This window comes from Lepisosteus oculatus, chromosome 4, assembly GCF_040954835.1.
Source record: "Lepisosteus oculatus isolate fLepOcu1 chromosome 4, fLepOcu1.hap2, whole genome shotgun sequence".
NCBI lineage: Eukaryota > Metazoa > Chordata > Actinopteri > Semionotiformes > Lepisosteidae > Lepisosteus > Lepisosteus oculatus.
The window spans coordinates 33,104,093-33,120,631 of NC_090699.1; the positions used below are offsets into that span (position 1 = coordinate 33,104,093).

Consider the following 16,539-nt stretch of genomic DNA (forward strand, 5'->3'; position numbering starts at 1 on the left):
AGCTGCAGTGAGAAATAGCATTAGAAGATACCTTAATAAATATCACTTTGGAACTTATAATAGCTTTTAATATACCGTTCATTTTCATTACAGCAAAGAACATTTCAGCTATACATATTGTCATGATAAATGGTTTTAGAAAATGAATTTAGACAATCACATGACATATATAAGATCTGGCTTCTGTGGTTGCTAGTCGCCATAACCAAGACAAACTTCTCATCTAGCAGTTTCTTGAATGATACAAATGTATGAACTTCAGCAACACATCTGGAGTTTCATATAAGAGTGTAACATATAAGCACTTCAGCTACATATAAGAGTTTCCAACTTCCACAATAGTATCCTTCCTTTATAAACAAAACTTTCTAAAACATGGCTAAACAACCATAAGATGCAACTTGCTCTTTTGTGAGAGGAAACCATAGCATATGGGGAACCAGTATACTTCTGTCTGATGACATCATAATCCTGGACCACTACAAGCCATTTCATTATAGTGACATCAATGCTGTTGTCATGGCATCAAGAATTTAAGTAAGAACAACAAAAATAAAGCAATTAAGGTGTTTTCATCACACTTTGACCTTACAAAACTTTAAGCTGGATTCAGAGAGGGAACCTCATTAAAAATGAATTCTAATTCTTTATTTAGATTAGATTCATCTGACGGTAAGAAATAAATACCATTTGTTCTAGTATCAAACTGGTTTCAAGTATTGAGAGATTATATTATATTTCCGAAATTACTTTGATCTTTTTTCTGTAGCTGATTTTCATGTGATATAATATCTAAGTACTGTATAATGTTTTGCCTTGTGATAGATAGGTGTCCCATCCAGGGTATAGTCCTGCCTTGTACCCAAAGCTTCTTTAAACTCCAGGGTACTGTCACTCTTTCTAGAGATTAGTAATTAGGGGATTTCTGAAAACAAGAAGGAAGTATTTTTCTTCAAGAAACCTCATTATTTTCAGTAATATAGTTTTTCTATTAATTTCATTTTACTGTTATTCTTTTTCACTATCTACAATGTTTATGGCTAGGTAGCAGGTGTTAAATTCTGATGTAAAAACATGTAACTCATCTCATACTTAATGTATATTCTACACAACTTTGATCAAATAAAGATGAAGTATTCTAAAGAAACCTAATTATTGTTTAAAATATGTTACATTATGTATAATGTGAATAAGTGCTCTTCACTCTTTTACTTTTACTACAATTCCCTTGTGCATTTTTTATGTGAAGAAAACCTTAAATTGTCTCAGTCTCCTCAACAGTCTATCATTATATTTTGTGTATTAAGAAATCCTAAATAAAGAAATTCAAGGTTAATTTATACAACAACAGCTGCATTTAAATGAAAGAGATTGCTTATGACCATACAGAAATAATTTAGTAATCATTTGTACGTGACTGAGTTGATACCCTTCAAAAGACAGGACTGGATACAGTGCCTTGCGAAAGTATTCGGCCCCCTTGAACTTTTCAACCTTTTGCCACATTTCAGGCTTCAAACATAAAGATATAAATTTTTAATTTTATGTGAAGAATCACCAACAAGTGGGACACAATTGTGAAGTGGAACGAAATCTATTGGATTTTTGAAACTTTTTTAACTAATAAAAAAATGAAAAGTGGGGCGTGCAAAATTATTTAAATTATGCGTTAATACTTTGTAGAGCCACCTTTTGCTGCGATTACAGCTGCAAGTCGCTTGGGGTATGTCTCTATCAGTTTTGCACATCGAGAGACTGAAATTCTTGCCCATTCTTCCTTGCAAAACAGCTCGAGCTCAGTGAGGTTGGATGGAGAGCGTTTGTGAACAGCAGTTTTCAGCTCTTTCCACAGATTCTCGATTGGATTCAGGTCTGGACTTTGACTTGGCCATTCAAACACCTGGATACGTTTATTTGTGAACCATTCCTTTGTAGATTTTGCTGTATGTTTGGGATCATTGTCTTGTTGGAAGATAAATCTCCGTCCCAGTTTCAGGTCTTTTGCAGACTCCAACAGGTTTTCATCCAGAATGGTCCTGTATTTGGCTGCATCCATCTTCCCCTCAATTTTAACCATCTTCCCTGTCCCTGCTGAAGAAAAGCAGGCCCAAACCATGATGCTGCCACCACCATGTTTGACAGTGGGGATGGTGTGTTGAGGGTGATGAGCTGTGTTGCTTTTACGCCAAACATATCGTTTTGCATTGTGGCCAAAAAGTTCGATTTTGGTTTCATCTGACCAGAGCACCTTCTTCCACATGTTTGGGGTGTCTCCCAGGTGGCTTGTGGCAAACTTTAGACGAGACTTTTTATGGATATCTTTGAGAAATGGCTTTCTTCTTGCCACTCTTCCATAAAGGCCAGATTTGTGCAGTGTAAGACTGATTGTTGTCCTATGGACAGACTCTCCCACCTCAGCTGTAGTTCTCTGCAGTTCATCCAGAGTGATCATGGGCCTCTTGGCTGCATCTCTGATCAGTCTTCTCCTTGTCTGAGCTGAAAGTTTAGAGGGACGGCCAGGTCTTGGTAGATTTGCAGTGGTCTGATACTCCTTCCATTTCAAGATGATCGCTTGCACAGTGCTCCTTGGGATGTTTGAAGCTTGGGAAATCTTTTTGTATCCAAATCCGGCTTTAAACTTCTCCACAACAGTATTACGGACCTGCCTGGTGTGTTCCTTGGTCTTCATGATGCTCTCTGCGCTTTCAACAGAACCTTGAGACTATCACAGAGCAGGTGCATTTATACAGAGACTTGATTACACACAGGTGGATTCTATTTAACACCATCAGTCATTTAGGACAACATTGGATCATTCAGAGATCCTCGCTGAACTTCTGGAGTGAGTTTGCTGCACTGAAAGTAAAGGGGCCGAATAATTTTGCACGCCCCACTTTTCATTTTTTTATTAGTTAAAAAAGTTTCAAAAATCCAATAGATTTCGTTCCACTTCACAATTGTGTCCCACTTGTTGGTGATTCTTCACATAAAATAAAAAATTTATATCTTTATGTTTGAAGCCTGAAATGTGGCAAAAGGTTGAAAAGTTCAAGGGGGCCGAATACTTTCGCAAGGCACTGTACATACAGGACATTCAGGTAGTTCAACTGTGTTTTCTTTTTGGGTCCAAGGATCATTGGCAGGAGCTTCTTCCATACCGAGAGAGAATGTCAGACAGGAGAGGAGGGAGGGAAGAAGAACCAAGAGCAGCAGGAGCTCAGAAAAAAAGTGTGGCAGGTCAAAAAGAAAGATGGGTGAAAGCATGGAGCAAGATATCAGTTGTAAAAGGAAGAAGGATTCACATGGAGGACACATTTCAGCATGTGAGACAATATCGCTTTCTGGCTCACAGAGTCTAGTCAGCGAAAGTCATGAGGCAGGTAGTGAACCTCCTCCTGCCCAGGACACTCCTAAGAGAACACCAGACCCACAATGTAGAGGTTAGTGAGGACTCTTTATATTCGTATTTAGTATTATTGGCTATTACAACTGCATTTTGTCTTCTGTAAACTTTGAAACTTTGTAATACTTTGAAACTAATTAATAATAGTCTGCCACTCTGTGATTGTCTCACAGTTCTCTTACACTATTAATTGTTATAATGGGACTTTTAACTAGAGCTTGCATTAATTTTATAATTATATTTTGAACTCCAACTTTAACCTTTAAAGCTTTAGGTAATATATTACAGAAGGGTTTTTTAAGGGGACAGCTGGTTTATTTTGTGCAAAGTGCATCAGCCTTCACTTTGTCCAATTTCATTTTCAGAAACTTTTGACCGACTTTATATGGAAACATACTTGCTAGGAGCTGGTGGATATGGCTCAGTCTATGCTGGATTCAGAAAAGAAGATGGACTTCCGGTAATTAGCCTTACTTCTTAAGAATGGTCATGATATCCATTTAACTCAAGGTTTTCAATAGTGCTCATGAGGTTTAGAAGTGGAAGAGATAATATTTTTTATTTTCTTTTTCATGCAGGTGGCAGTAAAACACGTTCCAATGAATAAAGTGAAATGGACTCAGGTTGTAAGTAAACTATATTGTGATGTTTTTTTTTCCTTAGATCTCTTTAAAAATGAAATTTGCTTTCACTGTCCCTCAAGAAACTGGCCTCATTGTTCCTTATGCTGCAATTGCAAATCACAATACCAAAGCTTTTAAAACTCCTGCCCAGCCTAACAGAACAAACATTTCCATTGTAAACTCAAGAAAAAGTATGGGCCACTTTTTGGTTTATTGGAAGAGATTGAAAGTGAATAACAAATTCCTAATTTCTGCTTCCTCGAATAATATGGTCTGTTTCATTGCAGCATTTCTCATTCATGACCAGTTCAAAATAGTTTGTGTAGATTAATCTTTTGTGCCAATGTGCAGGTCCTTTTGGTCACATTCTAATATGGTGCAATTGTATATGAACTTTTCCACACAGAAACTCGAGGATAAGGTGGCACATTTCCCCCTGGAGCTGGTCCTGCTGTTGATAGTTGGCGATGACCCAGTGTACCCTGGAGTGATCAAACTGCTGGACTGGTTTGAGCTACCTGATGAGTATTTGCTGGTTCAGGAGCGGCCCGAGCCCTGCCAGGACCTTTTCGCCTTCACTGAGGAGCGGGGTGGCTTCTTGGAGGAGGCCGAAGCCCAGAACTTCCTGCAGCAGCTGGTCAACACCCTGCAGCACTGCCACCAGCGTGGAGTCCTGCACAGAGACATCAAGGCAGAGAATATCCTTGTTCAGATAGACACCAAGAGGCTGAAATTGCTGGACTTTGGCTGTGGCTGTATTCTGAATGACTCTGCCAAAACACATTTCCGAGGTGAGTGGAGGCGAGCTGAAAAGGTTTGACCATAACCAAACACACCCTCCTGTTGAGAAAACTGGGGAAAATAGTAGATATTAGGTTTGTTTTCAGAAATGAGTTTCAAAGTGAAAGGCGATATTTGAAAGTGAAGATACAAATAAGAGAGTAATTTTTGCAGTTAGTGTTAATTGGTCTCTTGCATCTACAGGAACAGCTGAATACACACCTCCTGAGTGGCTTCGTTATGGAAAGTGCCACGGTGTCCCAGTGACTGTCTGGTCCCTAGGAATTGTACTTTATGACATGATCTGCGGAGACCTGCCTTTTAAGACAGACGGGGAAATTCTAAAGGGAGTGCTGCACTTCCCAAGGGGTATCTCTAAAGGTGAGCTTGAAATGACAATTTGATCAACCAATGTGATTCGGAACCAATCAAAGGACATTCCAAACCAACTGTCTCCTTATTTTTTACCCCACAGAATGTCGGAATCTCATTCGTTGCTGCCTGGCCAGGCGGCCTGAGAATCGCCCATCCCTCGAGCAGATTCTGCTCCACCCCTGGATGGCGTGAATTCACCGGATTGGAAGAGGGTATGTTGTACTATATTGTGGATTCCGATTGACATTTGTAATAGACAGCACAATTACAAATATTGCTGTTTTCAATGGTACAAAAATACAGTGATAATCCAGTTTCTTTACGTTTTACAAGCCAGACAGATTCAGATTTTAGTTTGTAAGTAACATATGATGTTTAATAGTGTCTTGACAGTATTAGATCCTTTAAAATGATAAATCTGTGCTGTGGAAATTAAAGTTCTATTGTACATGCCCAGAAATTCATATTTGTTAGGTTTTCAATAAGAAACTTTTATGTGGTGTGAAAGCAAGTCATAATGAATTCGTGTTTCATAATGTTTTACTTCAGGTTAAACCACTCAATAGGAAACAAATGTTCATTCTTTTGCCACTACTACACCATCTTTCAGGGGCTGGTTTCTATAGCTCTTTAGTGCATGACCTAGCTATTCTTTCTCTTTTGTTCCATTTCATTTTTAGGTTGGTCTGAGAGCCATAATATATGGATGAGTATCTTCCAGAGTAACCCTCTCTTTGCTGAGACATTGGATTAATGAGGACAGGATTTGTATTTACAAGAAGGTGAAAATGAAAGATGATATTAAGCCTTCCCAATACTCGCGTGCGACAACTTTGGATTGAGTACAGATTGCTAAATGTCTTGGATTGAAATTGTTACAGTAGATGTAGTAATTGATACATTTATATTTTTCTCGTTTCATAAAATAAAATATTTTCAATAAATATTTTTTCTCTGAAATGGACAGTGTGGCAACTCTTGATTTCATTAATATAAAAACACTAAGGTACTTGTCTAAGTAACATTTATTTACCTATGAGTCAGAAATCAGACATTTAATATCTATTTCATGAAGTATGGGCCATTAATATCAATATAAAAATAAAACATGTAATTGGTATAATATCCCTTACATACCTATACAGACCTGTGTAATTCTAAAATTGAATTAGACTCTGTAAGCAGCACAATACAATAGCAGTTTGTGCAGCATCCTTACAACTGTTGAGTCCTGAGTTTGTTTCTACACTGAAGCACTTTCTGTGTGGTGTTTGCACGATCTCCTCTAGGCATACTAGCTGGGTTAATTGATCTCTAAATTGTCCAAGTGTGTGTGAGCTCTTTGATGGACTAGTGTAGTCCTTCCTGAGCCCTATACTTCCAGAACAGACTCCAGGGTGCTGCAATAGATACAAGAGGCTCTGTGATACAGATGGACAAGTCTTGAGATTCACTGCTTTCTCAGACTCCCTAAGGATGCAGTCTGGTTAAGATTAGTCTAAATGTGTAATTACTATTATTATTAAGTGGAGTATAATAAACCTGCTGCCTACAGTATGACAAGACAATATACATATTGTCTGTCTTGTACAGCATGTCCAAAAAATTAACAACATTTGGAAATCATGTCTCAGCGGTATCCAGCCAAGATATGAGGAAAGGTCTGCGCCAGGTTGTTTCCAATGTTAAAAATACTGTAGAGTGACTCTGCCTGTTATTCCAAAAACAATCACATAGTCAGCAGTAATTAAATGTCTCAGACTTAGAGGTTGGACTACTCTCAGTATAGCGCTTTTTCACAATGCCATATAAAGAGAAATCGATGACACGAGAACCCATTTTCAGTTTTTTTTTTTTTATTTATCATATGCTGGAAATAGCATTGTTGGTTGTGGTCTGTCGTGTCCGACGATGATGGTTGTACTTTGTGTAGCTCATCTGTTTGGAAGTTTCCCCTTTTTGAAGTGGGAAAGCCATTGCACTGGGGCAATCCCACTCTCTCGACCCCAGAAGCCTGAATCCAGTGGTACGAGGAGTCGTCACGACTGGAGACTTCCTTGGTTGCATTGCAGCCTTGCCATGCCCTTCACTTTCCATGGAGCGTTGCGACAGTAGTGTCCCCATCATTATACTGGGGCATTAGGACCCACACAGACCGCAGGGTAAGCGCTCCCTGCTGGTCCCACCAACACCTCTTCCAGCAGCAAGCTTGGTTTTCCCCAGGAGGTCTCCTATCCATGTACTGACCAGGCTCACACCTGTTTAGCTGCAGTGAGAAATAGCATTAGAAGATACCTTAATAAATATCACTTTGGAACTTATAATAGCTTTTAATATACCGTTCATTTTCATTACAGCAAAGAACATTTCAGCTATACATATTGTCATGATAAATGGTTTTAGAAAATGAATTTAGACAATCACATGACATACAGTGCCTTGCGAAAGTATTCGGCCCCCTTGAACTTTTCAACCTTTTGCCACATTTCAGGCTTCAAACATAAAGATATAAATTATTTATTTTATGTGAAGAATCACCAACAAGTGGGACACAATTGTGAAGTGGAACGAAATCTATTGGATTTTTGAAACTTTTTAACTAATAAAAAAATGAAAAGTGGGGCGTGCAAAATTATTCGGCCCCTTTACTTTCAGTGCAGCAAACTCACTCCAGAAGTTCAGCGAGGATCTCTGAATGATCCAATGTTGTCCTAAATGACTGATGGTGTTAAATAGAATCCACCTGTGTGTAATCAAGTCTCTGTATAAATGCACCTGCTCTGTGATAGTCTCAAGGTTCTGTTGAAAGCGCAGAGAGCATCATGAAGACCAAGGAACACACCAGGCAGGTCCGTAATACTGTTGTGGAGAAGTTTAAAGCCGGATTTGGATACAAAAAGATTTCCCAAGCTTCAAACATCCCAAGGAGCACTGTGCAAGCGATCATCTTGAAATGGAAGGAGTATCAGACCACTGCAAATCTACCAAGACCTGGCCGTCCCTCTAAACTTTCAGCTCAGACAAGGAGAAGACTGATCAGAGATGCAGCCAAGAGGCCCATGATCACTCTGGATGAACTGCAGAGAACTACAGCTGAGGTGGGAGAGTCTGTCCATAGGACAACAATCAGTGTTACACTGCACAAATCTGGCCTTTATGGAAGAGTGGCAAGAAGAAAGCCATTTCTCAAAGATATCCATAAAAAGTCTCGTCTAAAGTTTGTCACAAGCCACCTGGGAGACACCCCAAACATGTGGAAGAAGGTGCTCTGGTCAGATGAAACCAAAATCGAACTTTTTGGCCACAATGCAAAACGATATGTTTGGCGTAAAAGCAACACAGCTCATCACCCTCAACACACCATCCCCACTGTCAAACATGGTGGTGGCAGCATCATGGTTTGGGCCTGCTTTTCTTCAGCAGGGACAGGGAAGATGGTTAAAATTGAGGGGAAGATGGATGCAGCCAAATACAGGACCATTCTGGATGAAAACCTGTTGGAGTCTGCAAAAGACCTGAAACTGGGACGGAGATTTATCTTCCAACAAGACAATGATCCCAAACATACAGCAAAATCTACAAAGGAATGGTTCACAAATAAACGTATCCAGGTGTTTGAATGGCCAAGTCAAAGTCCAGACCTGAATCCAATCGAGAATCTGTGGAAAGAGCTGAAAACTGCTGTTCACAAACGCTCTCCATCCAACCTCACTGAGCTCGAGCTGTTTTGCAAGGAAGAATGGGCAAGAATTTCAGTCTCTCGATGTGCAAAACTGATAGAGACATACCGCAAGCGACTTGCAGCTGTAATCGCAGCAAAACGTGGCTCTACAAAGTATTAACGCAAGGGGGCCGAATAATTTTGCACGCCCCACTTTTTAATTTTTTTATTAGTTAAAAAAGTTTCAAAAATCCAATAGATTTCGTTCCACTTCACAATTGTGTCCCACTTGTTGGTGATTCTTCACATAAAATAAATTTATATCTTTATGTTTGAAGCCTGAAATGTGGCAAAAGGTTGAAAAGTTCAAGGGGGCCGAATACTTTCGCAAGGCACTGTATATAAGATCTGGCTTCTGTGGTTGCTAGTCGCCATAACCAAGACAAACTTCTCATCTAGCAGTTTCTTGAATGATACAAATGTATGAACTTCAGCAACACATCTGGAGTTTCATATAAGAGTGTAACATATAAGCACTTCAGCTACATATAAGAGTTTCCAACTTCCACAATAGTATCCTTCCTTTATAAACAAAACTTTCTAAAACATGGCTAAACAACCATAAGATGCAACTTGTTCTTTTGTGAGAGGAAACCATAGCATATGGGGAACCAGTATACTTCTGTCTGATGACATCATAATCCTGGACCACTACAAGCCATTTCATTATTGTGACATCAATGCTGTTGTCATGGCATCAAGAATTTAAGTAAGAACAACAAAAATAAAGCAAATAAGGTGTTTCCATCACACTTTGACCTTACAAAACTTTAAGCTGGATTCAGAGAGGGAACCTCATTAAAAATGAATTCTAATTCTTTTTTTGGATTAGATTCGCCTGACGGTAAGAAATACATAATTTTTTTCTAGTATCAAACTGGTTTCAAGTTTTGAAAGATCATATTATATATCAGAAATTACTTTGATCTTTTTTCTGTAGCTGATTTTCATGTGATATAATATCTAAGTATAATTTTTTGCCTTGTGATAGATACAGTAGGTGTCCCATCCGGGTTATAGTCCTGCCTTGTACCCAAAGCTTCTTTAAACTCCAGGGTACTGTCACTCTTTCTAGAGATTAGTAATTAGGGGATTTCTGAAAACAAGAAGGAAGTATTTTTCTTCAAGAAACCTCATTATTTTCAGTAATATAGTTTTTCTATTAATTTCATTTTACTGTTATTCTTTTTCACTATCTACAATGTTTATGGCTAGGAAGCAGGTGTTAAATTTTGATGTAAAAACATGTAACTCATCTCATACTTAATGTATATTCTACACAACTTTGATCAAATAAAGATGAAGTATTCTAAAGAAACCTAATTATTGTTTAAAATATGTTACATTATGTATAATGTGAATAAGTGCTCTTCACTCTTTTACTTTTACTACAATTCCCTTGTGCATTTTTTATGTGAAGAAAACCTTAAATTGTCTCAGTCTCCTCAACAGTCTATCATTATATTTTGTGTATTAAGAAATCCTAAATAAAGAAATTCAAGGTTAATTTATACAACAACAGCTGCATTTAAATGAAAGAGATTGCTTATGACCATACAGAAATAATTTAGTAATCATTTGTATGTGACTGAGTTGATAACCTTCAAAAGACAGGACTGGATACATACAGGACCGGTAGTTTAACTGTGTTTTCTTTTTGGGTCCAAGGATCCTTGGCAGGAGCTTCTTCCATACCGAGAGAGAATGGCAGACAGGAGAGCAGGGAGGGAAGAAGAACCAAGAGCAGCAGGAGCTCAGAAAAAAAGTGTGGCAGGTCAAAAAGAAAGATGGGTGAAAGCATGGAGCAAGATATCAGTTGTAAAAGGATGAAGGATTCACATGGAGGACACATTTCAGCATGTGAGACAATATCGCTTTCTGGCTCACAGAGTCTAGTCAGCGAAAGTCATGAGGCAGGTAGTGAACCTCCTCCTGCCCAGGACACTCCTAAGAGAACACCAGACCCACAATGTAGAGGTTAGTGAGGACTCTTTATATTCGTATTTAGTATTATTGGCTATTACAACTGCATTTTGCCTTCTGTAAACTTTGAACCTTTGTAATAGTTTGAAACTAATTAATAATAGTCTGCCACTCTGTGACTGTCTTACAGTTCTCTTACACTATTAATTGTTATAATGGGACTTTTAACTAGAGCTTGCATTAATTTTATAATTATATTTTGAATTTCAACTTTAACCTTTAAAGCTTTAGGTAATATATTACAGAAGGATTTTTTAAGGGGACAGCTGGTTTATTTTGTGCAAAGTGCATCAGCCTTCATTTTGTCCAATTTCATTTTCAGAAAGTTTTGACCGACTTTATATGGAAACATACATGTTAGGAGCTGGTGGATATGGCTCAGTCTATGCTGGATTCAGAAAAGAAGATGGACTTCCGGTAATTAGCCTTACTTCTTAAAAATGGTCATGATGTCCATTTAACTCAAGGTTTTCAATAGTGCCCATGAGGTTTAGAAGTGGAAGAGATAGTATTTTTTGTTCTCATTTTCATGCAGGTGGCAGTAAAACATGTTCCAATGAATAAAGTGAAATGGACTCAGGTTGTAAGTATAGTATATTGTGATGTTTTTTTTCCCTAGATCTCTTTAAAAATGAAATTTTCTTTCACTGTCCCTCATGAAACTGGCCTCATTGTTCCTTATGTTGCAATTGCAGATCACAATACTAAAGCTTTTAAAACTCCTGCCCAGCCTAACAGAACAAACATTTCCATTGTAAACCCAAGAAAAAGTATGGACCACTTCTTGGTTTAATGGAAGAGATTGAAAGTGAATAACAAATACATCATTTCTGCTTCCTTGAATAATATGGTCTGTTTCATTGCAGCATTTCTCATTCATGACCAGTTCAAAATAGTTTGTGTAGATTAGACTTTTGTGCCAATGTGCAGGTCCTTTTGGTCACATTCTAATATTGTGCAATTGTATATGAACTCCACACAGAAACTTGAGGATAAGGTGTCACATTTCCCCCTGGAGCTGGTCCTGCTGTTGATAGTTGGCGATGACCCAGTGTACCCTGGAGTGATCAAACTGCTGGACTGGTTTGAGCTACCTGATGAGTATTTGCTGGTTCAGGAGCGGCCCGAGCCCTGCCAGGACCTTTTTGCCTTCACTGAGGAGCGGGGTGGCTTCTTGGAGGAGGCCGAAGCCCAGAACTTCCTGCAGCAGCTGGTCAACACCCTGCAGCACTGCCACCAGCGTGGAGTCCTGCACAGAGATGTCAAGGCAGAGAATATCCTTGTTCAGATAGACACCAAGAGGCTGAAATTGCTGGACTTTGGCTGTGGCTGTATTCTGAATGACTCTGCCAAAAAACATTTCCGAGGTGAGTGGAGGCGAGCTGAATAGGTTTGACCATAACCAAACACACCCTCCTGTTGAGAAAACTGGGGAAAATAGTAGATATTAGGATTGTTTTCAGAAATGAGTTTCAAAGTGAAAGGCGATATTTGAAAGTGAAGATACAAACAAGAGAGTAATTTTTGCAGTTAGTGTTAATTGGTCTCTTGCGTCTACAGGAACAGCTGAATACACACCTCCTGAGTGGCTTCGTTATGGAAAGTACCACGGTGTCCCAATGACTGTCTGGTCCCTAGGAATTGTACTTTATGACATGATCTGCGGAGACCTGCCTTTTAAGACAGACGGGGATATTCTAAAGGGAGTGCTGCACTTCCCAAGGGGTATCTCTAAAGGTGAGCTTGAAAAGACAATTTGATCAACCAATGTGATTCGGAACCAATCAAAGGACATTCCAAACCAACTGTCTCCTTATTTTTTACCCCACAGAATGTCGGAATCTCATTCGTTGCTGCCTGGCCAGGCGGCCTGAGAATCGCCCATCCCTCGAGCAGATTCTGCTCCACCCCTGGATGGCGTGAATTCACCGGATTGGAAGAGGGTATGTTGTACTATATTGTGGATTCCGAGTGACATTTGTAATAGACAGCACTATTACAAATATTGCTGTTTTCAATGGTACAAAAATACAGTGATTATCCAGTTTCTTTACGTTTTACAAGCCAGACAGATTCAGATTTTAGTTTGTAAGTAACATATGATGTTTAATAGTGTCTTGACAGTATTAGATCCTTTAAAATTATAAATCTGTGCTGTGGAAATTAAAGCTCTATTGTACATGCCCAGAAATTCATATTTGTTAGGTTTTCAATAAGAAACTTTTAGGTGGTGTGAAAGCAAGTCATAATGAATTCGTGTTTCATAATGTTTTACTTCAGGTTAAACCACTCAATAGGAAACAAATGTTCATTCTTTTGCCACTACTACACCATCTTTCAGGGGCTGGTTTCTATAGCTCTTTAGTGCATGACCTAGCTATTCTTTCTCTTTTGTTCCATTTCATTTTTAGGTTGGTCTGAGAGCCATAATATATGGATGAGTATCTTCCAGAGTAACCCTCTCTTTGCTGAGACATTGGATTAATGAGGACAGGATTTGTATTTACAAGAAGGTGAAAATGAAAGATGATATTAAGCCTTGCCAATACTCACGTGCGACAACTTTGGATTGAGTACATATTGCTAAATGTCTTGGATTGAAATTGTTACAGTAGATGTAGTAATTGATACATTTATATTTTTCTCATTTCATAAAATAAAATATTTTCAATAAATATTTTTTCTCTGAAATGGACAGTGTGGCAACTCTTGATTTCATTAATATAAAAACACTAAGGTACTTGTCTAAGTAACATTTATTTACCTATGAGTCAGAAATCAGACATTTAATATCTATTTCATGAAGTATGGGCCATTAATATCAATATAAAAATAAAACATGTAATTGGTATAATATCCCTTATATACCTATACAGACCTGTGTAATTCTAAAATTGAATTAGACTCTGTAAGCAGCACAATACAATAGCAGTTTGTGCAGCATCCTTACAACTGTTGAGTCCTGAGTTTGTTTCTACACTGAAGCACTTTCTGTGTGGTGTTTGCACGATCTCCTCTAGGCATACTAGCTGGGTTAATTGATCTCTAAATTGTCCAAGTGTGTGTGAGCTCTTTGATGGACTAGTGTAGTCCTTCCTGAGCCCTATACTTTCAGAACAGACTCCAGGGTGCTGCAATAGATACAAGAGGCTCTGTGATACAGATGGACAAGTCTTGAGATTCACTGCTTTCTCAGACTCCCTAAGGATGCAGTCTGGTTAAGATTAGTCTAAATGTGTAATTACTATTATTATTAAGTGGAGTATAATAAACCTGCTGCCTACAGTATGACAAGACAATATACGTATTGTCTGTCTTGTACAGCATGTCCAAAAAATTAACAACATTTGGAAATCATGTCTCAGCGGTATCCAGCCAAGATATGAGGAAAGGTCTGCGCCAGGTTGTTTCCAATGTTAAAAATACTGTAGAGTGACTCTGCCTGTTATTCCAAAAACAATCACATAGTCAGCAGTAATTAAATGTCTCAGACTTAGAGTTTGGACTACTCTCAGTATAATGCTTTTTCACAATGCCATATAAAGAGAAATCGATGACACGAGAACCCATTTTCAGTTTTTTTTTTTTTTATTTATCATATGCTGGAAATAGCATTGTTGGTTGTGGTCTGTCGTGTCCGACGATGATGGTTGTACTTTGTGTAGCTCATCTGTTTGGAAGTTTCCCCTTTTTGAAGTGGGAAAGCCATTGCACTGGGGCAATCCCACTCTCTCGACCCCAGAAGCCTGAATCCAGTGGTACGAGGAGTCGTCACGACTGGAGACTTCCTTGGTTGCATTGCAGCCTTGCCATGCCCTTCACTTTCCATGGAGCGTTGCGACAGTAGTGTCCCCATCATTATACTGGGGCATTAGGACCCACACAGACCGCAGGGTAAGCGCTCCCTGCTGGTCCCACCAACACCTCTTCCAGCAGCAAGCTTGGTTTTCCCCAGGAGGTCTCCTATCCATGTACTGACCAGGCTCACACCTGTTTAGCTGCAGTGAGAAATAGCATTAGAAGATACCTTAATAAATATCACTTTGGAACTTATAATAGCTTTTAATATACCGTTCATTTTCATTACAGCAAAGAACATTTCAGCTATACATATTGTCATGATAAATGGTTTTAGAAAATGAATTTAGACAATCACATGACATACAGTGCCTTGCGAAAGTATTCGGCCCCCTTGAACTTTTCAACCTTTTGCCACATTTCAGGCTTCAAACATAAAGATATAAATTATTTATTTTATGTGAAGAATCACCAACAAGTGGGACACAATTGTGAAGTGGAACGAAATCTATTGGATTTTTGAAACTTTTTAACTAATAAAAAAATGAAAAGTGGGGCGTGCAAAATTATTCGGCCCCTTTACTTTCAGTGCAGCAAACTCACTCCAGAAGTTCAGCGAGGATCTCTGAATGATCCAATGTTGTCCTAAATGACTGATGGTGTTAAATAGAATCCACCTGTGTGTAATCAAGTCTCTGTATAAATGCACCTGCTCTGTGATAGTCTCAAGGTTCTGTTGAAAGCGCAGAGAGCATCATGAAGACCAAGGAACACACCAGGCAGGTCCGTAATACTGTTGTGGAGAAGTTTAAAGCCGGATTTGGATACAAAAAGATTTCCCAAGCTTCAAACATCCCAAGGAGCACTGTGCAAGCGATCATCTTGAAATGGAAGGAGTATCAGACCACTGCAAATCTACCAAGACCTGGCCGTCCCTCTAAACTTTCAGCTCAGACAAGGAGAAGACTGATCAGAGATGCAGCCAAGAGGCCCATGATCACTCTGGATGAACTGCAGAGAACTACAGCTGAGGTGGGAGAGTCTGTCCATAGGACAACAATCAGTCTTACACTGCACAAATCTGGCCTTTATGGAAGAGTGGCAAGAAGAAAGCCATTTCTCAAAGATATCCATAAAAAGTCTCGTCTAAAGTTTGCCACAAGCCACCTGGGAGACACCCCAAACATGTGGAAGAAGGTGCTCTGGTCAGATGAAACCAAAATCGAACTTTTTGGCCACAATGCAAAACGATATGTTTGGCGTAAAAGCAACACAGCTCATCACCCTCAACACACCATCCCCACTGTCAAACATGGTGGTGGCAGCATCATGGTTTGGGCCTGCTTTTCTTCAGCAGGGACAGGGAAGATGGTTAAAATTGAGGGGAAGATGGATGCAGCCAAATACAGGACCATTCTGGATGAAAACCTGTTGGAGTCTGCAAAAGACCTGAAACTGGGACGGAGATTTATCTTCCAACAAGACAATGATCCCAAACATACAGCAAAATCTACAAAGGAATGGTTCACAAATAAACGTATCCAGGTGTTTGAATGGCCAAGTCAAAGTCCAGACCTGAATCCAATCGAGAATCTGTGGAAAGAGCTGAAAACTGCTGTTCACAAACGCTCTCCATCCAACCTCACTGAGCTCGAGCTGTTTTGCAAGGAAGAATGGGCAAGAATTTCAGTCTCTCGATGTGCAAAACTGATAGAGACATACCGCAAGCGACTTGCAGCTGTAATCGCAGCAAAACGTGGCTCTACAAAGTATTAACGCAAGGGGGCAGAATAATTTTGCACGCCCCACTTTTTAATTTTTTTATTAGTTAAAAAAGTTTCAAAAATCCAATAGAT

The 16,539-nt window shown here is 39.1% G+C and overlaps 1 protein-coding gene across 5 annotated transcripts; it reads left to right on the plus strand.

Annotated features, from left to right (window-relative positions):
- Nucleotides 1-586: 586 nt before the first annotated feature.
- LOC138238418 (serine/threonine-protein kinase pim-3-like) lies at nt 587-13,454 on the plus strand. 5 transcript variants are annotated; one of them, XM_069189096.1, is made up of 8 exons: nt 587-672; nt 10,571-10,879; nt 11,208-11,302; nt 11,421-11,468; nt 11,868-12,252; nt 12,446-12,622; nt 12,717-12,828; nt 13,297-13,454. In XM_069189096.1, exons 1-7 carry the CDS (start codon nt 633-635, stop codon nt 12,806-12,808), a joined length of 1,146 nt encoding a protein of 381 aa, XP_069045197.1. In that variant the 5' UTR covers nt 587-632; the 3' UTR covers nt 12,809-12,828; nt 13,297-13,454. The 5 variants fall into 5 exon arrangements, with proteins under 5 accessions (XP_069045197.1, XP_069045198.1, XP_069045199.1 ...); XM_069189097.1 differs by lacking the exon at nt 11,421-11,468; XM_069189098.1 differs by lacking the exons at nt 587-672; nt 10,571-10,879; nt 11,208-11,302; nt 11,421-11,468 and adding exons at nt 3,191-3,440; nt 3,769-3,863; nt 3,982-4,029.
- The last annotated feature ends 3,085 nt before the right edge of the window (nt 13,455-16,539 follow it).

Bases quoted from the DNA above. Each gene is read 5' to 3' on its own strand.
- LOC138238418 (XM_069189096.1), top strand. From the start codon at position 633: ATGAATTCTAATTCTTTATTTAGATTAGATTCATCTGACG. The intron at 11,303-11,420 runs GTAATTAGCCTT...ATTTTCATGCAG, and splicing joins GAAAAGAAGATGGACTTCCG to GTGGCAGTAAAACATGTTCC. The intron at 12,623-12,716 runs GTGAGCTTGAAA...TTTACCCCACAG, and splicing joins CCCAAGGGGTATCTCTAAAG to AATGTCGGAATCTCATTCGT.